At 39.0% G+C, this 14,131-nt stretch overlaps 1 protein-coding gene across 1 annotated transcript in view; it reads right to left on the reverse strand.

The window, feature by feature from the left end:
- DPH5 (diphthamide biosynthesis 5) overlaps window positions 1–13,727 on the reverse strand; it is a 51,911-nt gene extending 38,184 nt beyond the window's left edge. Inside the window, exons 1-2 of the mRNA XM_007528594.3 lie at window positions 13,569–13,727; window positions 8,962–9,086 (exon numbers count right to left, since the gene is read on the reverse strand). Of these exons, the coding sequence (XP_007528656.1) occupies window positions 8,962–9,086; window positions 13,569–13,703 (260 nt within the window). The 5' untranslated portion in view covers window positions 13,704–13,727. The remainder of the gene's footprint in view (window positions 1–8,961; window positions 9,087–13,568) is intronic.
- Between the last annotated feature and the right edge of the window lie 404 nt (window positions 13,728–14,131).

A 14,131-nucleotide genomic window follows, 5' to 3' on the forward strand; every position in this document is an offset into this window, starting at 1 on the left:
AGAAAAGACCTAGAATTGCCAAAACAATCTTGAGAAAAAAGAACAGAACCGGAGGCATCACACTGCCAGATCTCAAACTGTATTATAGAGCCATTGTCATCAAAACTGCTTGGTACTGGAACATGAACAGACACACTGACCAGTGGAATAGAACTGAGAGCCCAGAAATGAGGCCCCACACGTATGGACATCTAATCTTGACAAAGGGGCCCAGACTATTATATGGGGGAAGCAGAGTCTCTTCAACAAATGGTGTTGGAAACAATGGGTTGAAACATGCAGAAGAATGAAACTGAATCACTGTATTTCACCAAATACAAAAGTAAATTCCAAGTGGATCAAGGACTTGGATGTTAGACCAGAAACTATCAGATACTTAGAGGAAAATATTGGCAGAACTTTTTTCCGCATAAATTTTAAAGACATTTTCAATGAAACGAATCCAATTACAAGGAAGACTAAGGCAAGTAAAAACCTATGGGACTACATCAAATTAAAAAGCTTCTTCACAGCAAAAGAAACCACTACCCAAATCAAAAGACCCCTCACAGAATGGGAGAAGATCTTTACATGCCATACATCAGATAAGAGTTTAATAACCAACATATATAAAGAGCTTGCCAGACTCAACAACAAGACAACAAATAACCCCATCCAAAAATGGGGGGAGGACTTGGACAGAATATTCACCACAGAAGAGATCCAAAAGGCCGAGAAACACATGAAAAAATGCTCCAAGTCTCTGATTGTCAGAGAAATGCAAATCAAGACAACAATGAGATATCATTTCACTCCTGTGAGAATGTCACACATCAGAAAAGGTAACAGCAGCAAATGCTGGAGAGGGTGTGGGGTCAAAGGAACCCTCCTGCACTGCTGGTGGGAATGTCAATTGGTCCAACCTCTGTGGAGAACAGTCTGGAGAACTCTCAGAAGGCTAGAAATGGACCTACCCTATGACCCTGCAATTCCCCTCCTGGGGATATATCCTAAGGAACTCAACACATCCATCCAAAAAGATCTGTGTACACATATGTTCTTGGCAGCACAATTTGTAATAGCCAAAACCTGGAAGCAACCCAGGTGTCCAACAACAGATGAGTGGCTGAGCAAGTTGTGGTATATATACACAATGGAATACTACTCAGCTGTAAAAAATGGTGACTTCACCGTTTTCAGCCGATCTTGGATGGACCTTGAAAAAATCATGTTGAGTGAAATAAGTCAGAAACAGAAAGATGAATATGGGATGATCTCACTCTCAGGCCGAAGTTGAAAAACAAGATTAGAAAAGAAAACACAAGTCGAGCCTGAAATGGAATTGGAGTATTACACCAAAGTAAAAGACTCTGGGGTGAAAATACAGATCCATGAAAAATAATGAATGAAATAGTGGGGGTTGTATTGTTAAATGGGAATCTGGGGAATGTTATGCATGTAAAAAAAAAAAAAAAAAGAAGTAGAAACGCAAAGCAGAAATTGACTGAGTTTGGAGTATGGCACCAAAGTAAGAAAGCAGAAGTACACTAGAGTTTGCATCACCAGGTTCCAGGTGTCATCAGGATGCCGGCCAGACTTCCCTGGATTGAAGACCCCACCAATGTGTCCTGGAGCTCAGCTTCCCCAGAGACCCACCCTACTAGGGAGAGAGAGAGAGACAGGCTGGGAGTATGGACCGACCAGTCAACGCCCATGTGCAGCGGGGAAGCAATTACAGAAGTCAGACCTTCTACCTTCTGCAACCCACAATGACCCTGGGTCCATGCTCCCAGAGGGATAGAGAGTGGGAAAGCTATCGGGGGAGGGGGTGGGATATGGAGATTGCGTGGTGGGAATTGTGTGGAGTTGTACCCCTCCTACCCTATGGTTTTGTTAATTAATCCTTTCTTAAATAAAAAATAATAATAATAAAAAAAGAGTTTAATAACCAACATATATAAAGAGCTTGCCAAACTCAACAATAAGACAATAAATAACTCCATCCAAAAATGGGGGGAGGACATGGACAGAATATTCACCACAGAAGAGATCCAAAAGGCCGAGAAACACATGAAAAAATGCTCCAAGTCTCTGATTGTCAGAGAAATGCAAATCAAGACAACAATGAGATACCACTCACTCCTGTGAGAATGTCATACATCAGAAAAGGTAACAGTAGCAAATGCTGGAGAGGGTGTGGGGTCAAAAGAACCCTTCTGCACTGCTGGTGGGAATGTCAATTGGTCCAACCTCTGTGGACAACAGTCTGGGGAACTCTCAGAAAGCTAGAAATGGACCTACCCTATGATCCTGCAATTCCTCTCCTGGGGATATATCCTAAGGAACTCAACACACCCATCCAAAAAGATGTGAGTACACATATGTTCTTGGCAGCACAATTTGTAATAGTCAAAACCTGGAAGCAACCCAGGTGTCCAACAACAGATGAGTGGCTGAGCAAGTTGTGGTATATATACACAATGGAATACTACTCAGCCATTAAAAATGGTGACTTCACCGTTTTCAGCCGATCTTGTATGGACCCTGAAAAATTCATGTTAAGTGAAGTAAGTCAGAAACAGAAGGATGAATATGGGATGATCTCACTCTCAGGCAGAACTTGAAAAACAAGATCAGAAGAGAAAACACAAGTAGAACCTGAACTGGAATTGGAGTATTGTACCAAAGTAAAAGACTCTGGTGGGGGTGGTGGGGGGCGAGAATACAGGTCCAAGAAGGATGACAGAGGACCTAGTGGGGGTTGCATTGTTATATGGAAAACTGGGAAATGTTATACATGTACAAACTATTGTAATTACTGTTGAATATAAAAAAAACATTAATTCTCCAATAAAGAAATTTAAAAAAATTTAAAAGTTTAAAAAACAAAAATATACTTTAGAGGGCGGAGGTAAATAGTACAATGGTTATGTAAACAGACTCTAATACCTTAGGCTCCATCAAGTCCCTGGTTTAATGCCCCCACACTACAAGCCAGAGCTGAGCAGTGCTCTGGTTTAAAATATATATATATATATATTTCAGAGAGTAACCATAATAATTCAATTGATGGGTTATAACCTAAAATGAAAAATAATTCAAAATGTGGGAATAGGAAAGTAGGAGGAAGGGGAATTCATATATACATTAATGCATATATGGTAGGTTTACTTGCATTGAAGAAAAAAATGATTAATGATAATACATTTATAGGCTCATCACCAGGTGCTAAACACTGTTCAAGTGCATTGTATGAAATGAAAGCAATCAAATGGCCTACATCAGGGCACTTAAGGATAAAAGATTATGCTTTCAGATATTATAAAGTAGCATAGAATTATAAAGTATGTTAAAATACAGAATGAAATAAAAAAGCAAAATCATCCCTGAATAAGAGTATGCTTTGGCTGGGGAGATAGCAGAATGAGAACTCAAAAGACGTTCAAGCTTGAACCTGGGCTCTGAGGTCCCAGGTTCACTCCCTGTCACCAATATAAACCAGAGCTGAGCAGTACTCTGATTTCTGTTATCTATCTTATTAAAATAAAGTAAGGAAGTAAGAAAGTTAGAAGTGGGCAGGGGTAGATAGCATAATGGTTATGCAAACAGACTCTCATGCCTGAGGCTCCAGAGTCCCAGGCTCAATCCCCAGTACCACCATAAACAAGAGCTGAGCAGTGTTCTGGTAATATATATTAAAAAAAAAAAAAAAAAAAAAAAAAGGAAAAGGAAAAGGAAAAGAAAGAAAGAAAGGATGGAAGGAAGAAAAGAAGGAAGGAAGAAAATGCTTGATGATGACCATTACCATATACCTCTGTTTCCATGGGGCTAGAAGCTTAAGTCATCTCACATGACTGAATCAGATCTACTGATGTAGGGTTGTTTTGTTTTGTTTTTGTCATCTACATTCTTGTGTGATTAACTTTCACATTCTTTTTTTGTAATGTTTTATTTACTTTATTTTAATGAAGGAGGGAGATAGGAAAAGAAAGGTATAGCGAAATACACCAAAGCACTGCTGAGCACTGGCTTATGGTGGTGTTGGAGACTGAATCTGGGACCTCAGAGCTTCAGAAATGAAGGTCTTTGACAGAACCATTATGTTGTCTCTTCAGCTCTCCATACTCTTGCTATAAACTGGATTACGAGGCAATGCTGAGAACTACCAACTGACTTAAATGACCTTCTTTAAGGATTTCAGACTGTTAAGAGGGCAGGGAGATAGTATAATGGTTCTAAGAGACTCATGTCTGAGGCTCCCAAGTCCCAGGCTCAACTTCTTGCACCACTGTATGTCAGTTAAGCAGAGCTCTGGTAAGAAAAAAAAAAAAAAAATCGGCCTATTGGTAGTGCAGCGGGTTAAGCTCACAAGGTGCAAAGCTCAAGGGCTGGCGTAAGGATCTGGGTTAGAGGCCCTGGCTCCCCACCTGGGGGGGCAGGGCGTCGCTTCACAAGCGGTGAAACAGATCAAGCAGGTCTGCAGGTGTCTATCTTTCTCTCCCTTCTCTGTCTTCCCTTCCTCTCTCGATTTCTGTCTTATCCAACAACAATGACAGTAATAACAACAATAATAACAACAACAACAATAAACAACAAGGGCAACAAAAGGGAATAAATGACCTCCAGGAGCAGTGGATTCGTAGTGCAGGCACTAAGCCCCAGCAATAACCCTTTAAAAAAATCATCTATGGCATGAAAGTTAATATTTGTTTTCACAAGAGCATATGTGTTTAAAAATTACTCTCTTCAGGGATCGAGCAGTAGCGCAGCGGGTTAAGCGCACAAGGAGCAAAGTGCAAGAAACTGTGTAAGGATCCCAGTTCCAGCTGCCAGCTCCCCACCTATGGGGGGTTTCTTCACAAGCGGTGAAGCAGGTCTGTAGGTGTCTTTCTCTCCCCATCTCTGTCTTCCCTTTCTCTCTCGATTTCTCTCTGTCTTATGCAATTATAACAAAAATAATAACCACAACAAGGATGAAATGGGGAGGCAACAAAAGGAAAAACAAAATAAAATTACTCTCTTCTAGTTTAAGAAATGGCTGATTGGGGCCGGGTGGTAGCAGCAGGTTAAGTGCACATGGCCTGAAGAGCAGGAACCAGCTTAAGGATCCAGGTTCCTTCCCCACCTGCTGGGGAGTCACTTCACAGGTAGGCGGTGAAGCAGGTCTACAGGTGTCTTTCTTTCTTTAAGATTTTATTTATTTATTTATTTATTTATTTGAAAGACAGGAGGAGAGAGAAAGAACCAGACATAATTCTGACACATGTGCTGCCAGGGATTCAACCCAGGACCTCATGCTTGAGAGTCCAAAGCCTTATTACTGCGTCACCTCCCTTTCTCTCCTTCTCTCTGTCTTCCCCTCTTCTCTCCATTTCTCTCTCTTCTTATATCCAGCAACAATGACAATAACAATAATAATAACAACAACAACAAAAGGGAAAAAATGGCGTCCAAGGAGCAGTGGATTCATAATGCAGTCATCAAGCCCCAGTGATAACCCTGGAGGCAAATTTAAAAAAAAAAAAAAAAAGGAAAAGAAATGGCTGACTGAATTATGGTTTTGAATATTTGTCACAACATGCAAAACACAACGAGTGTTATATATTTTTGACATTTTAAAGACAGCCTCTTAACCACCTCTGCTGCCTCTTGGTATTACCTTAGGGACTCTAGCTTTTCCATTTATTCATTAAATTCTAACTCTTCAATATCCAATTAAAATGTACATATTTCTCCAGGTAGAACTGAAATAAAATGGATACTTGGACCAATGGAACAGGATATAGTCTACAATTAAACTTGCACATTTATAACACCTAGTATGTGACAAAGGGTCACAACTGCTGCACGAGAAGAAAGAAGGTCTCATCAGCAAATGGCACTGGGAAAACTGGACAGCCACAGGCAGAAAAATGAAACCATACCACCACTTAACACCATGCAGCAAAATTAAGTCAAAATGGACCATGGGTCTGAATATTAGAAATGGAATTGTAAAAATACATAGAAGAAAATATCAGTGAAATATGTCAAGCCTTTAACATAAAAAATGTATTTGGACAAGCAATAATGTGGGCAAACTTAACTAAAAGAAGACTAAGTAAATGGGATCATGCCAAATTAGAAAACTACTACACGTTGAAAGCAAACTACACAAGGATAAACAGTCAGTGCAGTAATTGGGAGATGTCTGTATATACACATGTAAAGATTCACATGGCTCACAGACATATGAAGAAACACTCCACTTATTGTTAAAGAAATATAAATTAAAGCCACACTGAGATTCTACTTCATACCAGTGAGAATTACCTAAGCCAACAAAACAGAAAACAATTAAGTGTTGGTGAGGATATGGAGAAAGAAGAACTCTTGTTACACAGTTGGGAATGCAACAACTAGTTCTGCCACTATGGATACCAGTATGGAGAATCCGTAAACAAATAAAAACCGGGAATACCTTATGATCCAGCAATGCCACTCTTAGACATTTATCTAAAATACACGAAAACACTAATTCAAAGGGAAATATACACTCCCATGTCCAGAGCTGCGTTATTCATACTAGTCAAAATATGGAAGCAACCTAAATTGCCTACGAACAGATGATTAGATAAAGAAGTGGCGTAAGCACAGGACTCTCAAACATGAGGTCCTGAGTTCAGACCCCAAGCAGCATGTGTACCAGAGTAACGTCTGGTTCTTTTTCTCCTCCTTTCTTTCTCATTAAGAAAATAAAATCTTAAAAAGTTATGGCATATATATTCCACAGAGTATAATTCTGCTTTTAAAGACAGCAGTCTGTCCTTCAGGACAAAATGGGTAGAGGTGGAGGTGATTCTGCTAAGTGAAGTAAGGAAGTGAAAGACAACTAGCAGATGGTTTCACTTATATGTGGAATATAGAGAATTGAAACACATGAATTCACAAAGAAAAAAATTGTACCTAATCTAAAACTTTGAACAAACTATAGGGTTTATCATTAAGGGTCAGACTGCAAAACTTTGGTGATGTGGGATTATATTCTTGTTATTTTATAATCTTGTAAATAACCATTAAATCACTAATGAAAATGTAAAAAAAATAAATAAAACAAAATTTACCACCTTATCTCTAACTATTACACTCCTACAGTAATTTGGGGGATAAATGAAACATAATAATAGTATGGTTAATACTAAGTAAATCTGAATACAGGTTAAACATGACTAGTCATTGATGTATGGTATATTAGTTGTATGTATGTATGCACAGTATATTAGTAGACACGTTTTCTTCTGAATAAATTAAGAAAGAGTTCATGAAAGAGATGGCCCCCCAAATATACTGCTAAATGGTTTAAAGTCATGGATGATCAATAAAGGATTACAAATAGGGTAGTAATAGTATCATGGCATTTCTCTGGTCTCACTTTTCTCATTTACATGGAACTCTCTTTTTCACTCTGTACTCCATGCTCTCCCCCAACTCCTACACAAAACCACTAATGAGCGAGTCAGGCTTAAGTGCAGGTGGTGCAAAGCACAAGGACCATCGGAAAGATCACGGTTCCAGCCCCGGCTCCCCACCTGCAGGGGAGTCGCTTCACAGATGGTGAAGCAGGTCTGCAGATGTCTATCTTTCTCTCCCTCTCCTCTCTTTATTTCTCTCTCTCCTATCCAACAACAACAACATCAAGAACAACAACAATAATTACAACAATAAAAGACAACAAGGGCAACAAAAAAGCGAGTAACTAAATATTTTTTTAAAATCTTAAAAAAAAAAAGCCCACTAATGATTACCACCAACTTTGTGCCTTAAATTTACATACATTTCTCAGAGTCCTGCGGGCACCAAGCCCCAGCAATAACACTGGTGGCAAACAAATAACAGCCCCCAAATCCTGATGACTTCAAAAACAATTTATATCCAGGATATTCTAGTCTGAGCTTCAGCAGCAGATAGAAAACGGCTCATTTGACATCAGAAACTTTGTTTCCACAACTAATTCTTATGTCCCTCATCCTTTTCTCTGTTGGATTTCATTAGGAAATGGCACCATCACCTATCCAGTTACATACTTCTCTGTCAATAGCATAAAGTTTCTACTGGTATGATTTGACAGGATATTTTTAGTTTCTGAGGAAATTGAAAAAAAAAACTTTAATTTATTTAGCATTTAAAGAGTTTCTGGACCCAAAAATATCTAAATATTTAAATGTATGATTATCCTGTGTCATCTACAACCAAGTATAATAATGGCAAACAATATCTGGCATCTCGTATTGATATAAAGTATTTTCTTTATGGCTGACACATTCACACATTCATTGTGGGTGCACAGTGATTTAATTGTCCTTATGTTCCTTAAATCTGTATGTAACATAAATCTTGGGTCACCAGCTGGAGACAAAGGACTCTTCTATCTGGCTTGACATTAGAGATTGATGACGCTTGACTCGGCAAGTAGAAGCCCATCTTTTTAGTAATGTGGGAGAACAGAGTTCCCAGTGGGTATAAGAAATTGAAATCTGAGATTTGATAAATTATAAGTTCAAGGCAATAAAATGATGGCAGTGTTACTAAGTATAAGACAATTTTTTAAAGGCTACAGCAAAGAAAGTAGAAGATCAGAAGATACTGGCAATTATCTGCAAAACAATGGCAAGTATGGCTCTTGATAATGTAATACACCAAGTTAGTAAGGATATACCAGTGAAGTCATTTAATGCAAGTGACCTAAGAGAACAGCAGATGCAATCACATAAACTTTAGTGTTGACACTAGATAATCAATGTTAGTGACACATAAGACAACATATTTATCAAGCAGATTTCCTCCATTAATTTCAAAGACGATAAAAGTTTAAAATGTGAAATTTTATAATGGGTAAAGAGTCCCTTAACAGAGCCTTTCATATAAAGATTTTGAATGTATCAGAGTAGTTCCTAATGACTGAAAAAGATAAATTAATCAAAACACAAACTTGCTCTGACTTACCCAAATGGATCACCAACTACAAGAAATGCAACATCACTGATATCAGCATCCTTTAAAATGTTATCTGCTTCTTGTTCCACTTCTTCTCTGTCAGCAAGAATCAATTTTCTTCCATAAAACTCTTCCTATAGATTTAAAACCAATATAAAAATGAGATATCACATAATCATTTACTAACATACAAACCTCCCATCTCTCTGGAGCTGGTACAAATCTTGGCAGCCATCCAGATATATTTCAGAGAGTGTAACTCATCAATGAGCTTGTGCTCTGTATCTTGTTGTAATTAAACTCTGTCTTAGGGGCTATCTTAATATCCCAAGAGGAGGCAGACCTGCTAACATCTGAGGCTTTTTGCATTTTAAATTTACCTCTAAATTTGAGCCTAACAGAAAAGGCAGAACATTGCAGCATAAACAGAGAATATAAATGCATGAGTCTTACTTCAGAAATAGCAATATAGAATAAACATATTGACAATTAAACATATATGGTCATTTGGGCCTTAATACATTTTCCATGAGAAAGTCTATTAGTCTATGTCTAAAGTAGGTGATTTTAGTTCTAAATAATGGAAAATCAAGATTGAGCTGTTATCAGAATCAGCAAACATTCCTATACAATTGCAGAAAAGGCTGATCTAAAAATGTTATTTCCTACATGCTTTCAATATAAAAGGGGGGAGGCAGAGATGCAGGGTAAAGAAAAGAATTCTACATAGAAGTTCCTATGGTGGAATAAGATGATAATTTTGTTGAAGGTAAAATGTTTTCATACCTATCTTGTGGGAATCTACCCTTGAGATAATAAAAACTCTGTATACCAACTTTTCCTCAGTGAAGTGAGATTGGAATTGGAGAAAAAAACAGAAGCCCAAATAAGTAGAAAGACTCAATACGAAATGGTTTATAAATTTATTAATATTCTGAAGTACACTTTAAAAATAAAAAGTAAGTTCAGAGGACTGAATGAAACTGGACCAGCAGTATGTAAATAAGGAGAATGAGTTAGTGTAGGTCATGTGGCAATGGTTACAAGCAGGAAAATCATGACTCTAATAATGACGGCCTATGGAGTAACAGATAATTCAGTTATAGCAAAAATGAAAATAGGGAGTCAGGCAGTAGCGCAGTGGGTTAAGCGCACATGGCAGAAAGCGCAAGGACCGGCTTAAAGATGCAGGTTCAAGCCCCCGGTCCCCACCAGCAGGGGAGTCGCTTCACAGGTGGTGAAGCAGGTCTGCAGGTGTCTTTCTCTGCCCCTCTCTGCCTTTCCCTACTCTCTCCATTTCTCTCTGTCCTATCCAACATCCACGACATCAACAACAATAATAACTACAACAATAAAACAAGGGCAACAAAAGGGAATAAATAAATATAAAAAAAGGAAAGAAAGCCAGATTATGTCTTATTTCCTAAGAAGTTTGTTTGAATCAGAGGATCACATCATATTAAACATTACAAGGATTGCTATAATGAAATATTCACTTCTTGGCCAGCAAGATAGCTCACTGAAGGATGCCTGCTTTGTGATGACTCCATCCATGTTGAGCCTGGCCCCTAGGACATTGGGGCAGCTGTGGTATCTTCCTTTCTCTTTGTCTATCTCCTTCTGTATGAAAAGGAGGGCCAAGCCCTGGTGACAACAAAAGAAAACCACACACACACACTCACACAAACATTTGGTGTCTAGCAATATTTATCAAGAAAATGATCAAATGATTAAGTATTTATATATAAAGGTCATAGCTCCAATTCTGATAAGTATTTAATAATTAACTCTGTTCCCCAAATGTGAAAAAGTCCCTTTTCTTTTCTCTGTATATTCCAGGAATTTTCAGTGTTCTCTTTATTTTATATGTTTACCTCATATTTTTTCCTGTAATTAATGGTTTTGTTTTTTTTTTCCCACCAGAGCACTGCTCAGCTGCGGTTTATGGTGGTGCCCTGGGGGACTGGACCTAGGACTTGAGAGCCTCAGGCATGAGTCTCTTTGCATAACCATCAGGCTATCTATTGCAGCCCTCCTCATTTTTTTTCGTTCTTTTCTTTTAAAGATTTATTTATTGAGAGAGAGAAAGGTCAAAGCACTGCTCCACTCTGGCATGCACGGTGCCAGGGATCAAATCCAGGGCATTTCGGCAAGGCCTGCACTCTACCCACCGAGATAGCACCCCAAATGCCACATACTTTTCTTTATCACAAATTTTATAAACCTAATTTTTTTTCTTCAACCAGACATTCCATAGCTCTAGCTTATGCTGGTGTGGAGGATTGAACCTAAGACTTTGGAATCTCAGGCATTAAAGTATTTTTGCATAACCATTACACTATCCCCGCCCTGCCATCTTAATAGTTGCAGACACACACACACACACATATATAAATATATATATATATTTATATATATATACATATACATATACACACACATATATATATGTATGCTAAAAAATGAAAAGTGTTTTCTGAAATTCTAACAAATTTTAAAGATCAAGAAGTGACATACTACTAATTTACTGCTAGCAGTAATCTTAGTCAACATTTTTTAAATATATATATATTTTCCCTTTTGTTGCTCTTGTTTTTTTATTGTAATTATTGTTGTTGTCATTATTGATGTCGTCATTGTTAGATAGGACAGAGAGAAATGGAGAGAGGAGGGGAAGACAGAGAGGGGGAGAGAAAGCCAGACACCTGCAGACCTGCTTCACCGCCTGTAAAGCGACTCCTTTACAGGTGAAGAGTTGGGGGCTTGAACCCGGATCCTTACACGGGTCCTTGTGCTTTGCGCCACGTGCGCTTAATCCGCTGCACTACCGCCTGACCCCCCCCCCTTATTTTCTTTTAATATTTAGTTTGTCATTTTTTAATATCTTTTTTAAATTTATTGGCTAGAGACAGCCAGGAATTAAGAGGGGAGTGGGAGACAGAGAGGGAGAGAGACAGAGAGACACCTGCAGCCCTACTTCACCACTCACAAAGCTGTCCCCCTGTAGGTGGGAACCAGGGGCTTGAACCCGGATCCTCGCACACTATAACATGTGTGCTTAATTAGGTGCACCACTGCCTGGTCCCCCGCCAACATTTTAAATAGGCTTTTTGTTGTTGTTGTTGTTAGTTTTTTTTTTTTTAATAATGGGGGAAAGAGGCTAAAGAAGAGATTTTTCAGAATGAATATATTGATAGCTTCAGGGAGAAAGGTAAAGAATATCAATATTAAGATATTAAAAAAAAAAGTAGCAAGTAGATTTAGTTCTCAACAAGAATAATTCATCCTACAGCGATTTTCTAAGAATGGAGAGAAAACGGATTCCAATATAACACACAAAAAATTCATAAACTTCATAGTTGATGATCTCATATAGTCCTCTATCTCTCCAATTTCAAATCACCGTAGTTCAACTGGACAACAGAGAAATGAGTAATCTGTATCCTGGTAAACATAGGTTAATTAAAAAAAAAAAGAGGTGATTGAAAGTCTATTAAGGGACAAAGCCTTGGTCATGTATGCTTATAAGGACCTTCCTATGCAGTTCCTCCCAAACTTGTTCTTGGAAGTCTATAATGGCAAGTACAAGACCGTGAAGACCAGGGTGACAGCCTAGCCCTCTCTTGGGGGGAGTGGGGGAGGGACCCGATCTGCTATCAACAAAATAATCTGTGGGCCCAACATTAAAAACTATGTTGAAAGGAAGTGATATTTTGCTCGCCTAGAACATTCACCCAGATGTAAACTACATGTTTACTGGATTTAAGGTACACTGGTGAGAAGGGAGTTCATGATTAGGTAGACTGGTGTCAGGCTTTATGGAAACTCAACCAGGAAGGGACATGTTGCCATGAGATGTTCAAGGCAAGAGCACCCCTGGGCCTTCGTTGATGTGTTTGCAAACATTATTCTCCACGATTGAAATCCAGTTTTACTCTCCACCTACCATGCTGAGTACGTAAATTTTAAGTTTTACTGGGTGATATCTACTTAACTGGAGATGCTAAGAAACTTGATTGCAATTCCTGATGAGAATACCTCAAAGGGGGCTTTTCAGCTTGGTTTCTGCATGTATAGCCAACTCATTAAGACTGTCAGAACCTCATTAACATTCAACCCTGAAAAAATTTGCTAGCTAACTCATGAAATAAGGGAATTTGACAACTGTCACTAGGAGAGTGAATTAACTTCTATTTACTAGAAAAGTCTAAAAAAATCAAATTTGTAGATTAAGACAAGGCATCCTATCATTATCCCAATCATTTTGGTGTGCATGAGTACCATTTTTCTATTTCTCTGGTCCTTATATGTGGGAGATGAGAGATTTAACTTTTCGAATATATATATATTTTTTATTTAAAAGAGCCATGGAGACACAGAAGGGGTCCTAGAGCATTGCTTAACTCGGGTTTAGGGTGGTGCCAGGGACAGGACCTGGGAGCCTCAGGCACGAAGTCTTTCGCATAACCATTTTGCTGTCTCCAGGGCCAGCGGGTGGAGGGGTGTTTTCAGATTTAAACAAGCAGATCAGAAAACTCGGTTCAGCTTAGGGTAATGAAAATCGGCTTCAGTGAGATGCTTTCTTTACAGAAAGACAGAGAACCTGAAGCACCTACCAGGACTTCCTTCCCTACAGTCAAAATTGAGGTGTAGGCTTCCAGATACACTCGGCTGCAGCGCCTCACAACTTCCAGGCCCTTGACTGTGATGTCCTTGGCATCGCCCAGGCCCAAGCCGATCAGGTAAAGCATTTCAAAGTTCAGAGGGGGAAAAGACTGCAAGAGGAAAGGGACGTTAAAGACATGCGTCAGCTGCTGCGAGGATCCCTTAAAATCTAGTCCTGGTTACAAAATGCAAACAAACTACAAAATGCAAACGAGGAGAGCCGGCCTGTCACAGCGAATAAAGTCTGAGGATTTAATTTCACGATCCTTAGAGTAGGTGTTTTAAAAATAACTCCAAACCTTTTTTTTTCTCTTGTTCTACAAACCGAGGTGCAAATAATTACCCGCTAGGAGACTCCTAGTCGGACCCCTGTCCTCTCCAAATTTCTAATCACAGCCCCTTTTCTGCGGAGGCAGCTGTCTCTGCCGCGGATTCCCGCCAGGCAGGGGTCCACGCTGCCGGTTTCGTCTCCGGTGCCGCAAAACGCGGAGTCTTTACTACACTTTTACGACAA

This window comes from Erinaceus europaeus, chromosome 11, assembly GCF_950295315.1.
Source record: "Erinaceus europaeus chromosome 11, mEriEur2.1, whole genome shotgun sequence".
In the NCBI taxonomy this organism is placed as follows: Eukaryota; Metazoa; Chordata; class Mammalia; order Eulipotyphla; family Erinaceidae; genus Erinaceus; species Erinaceus europaeus.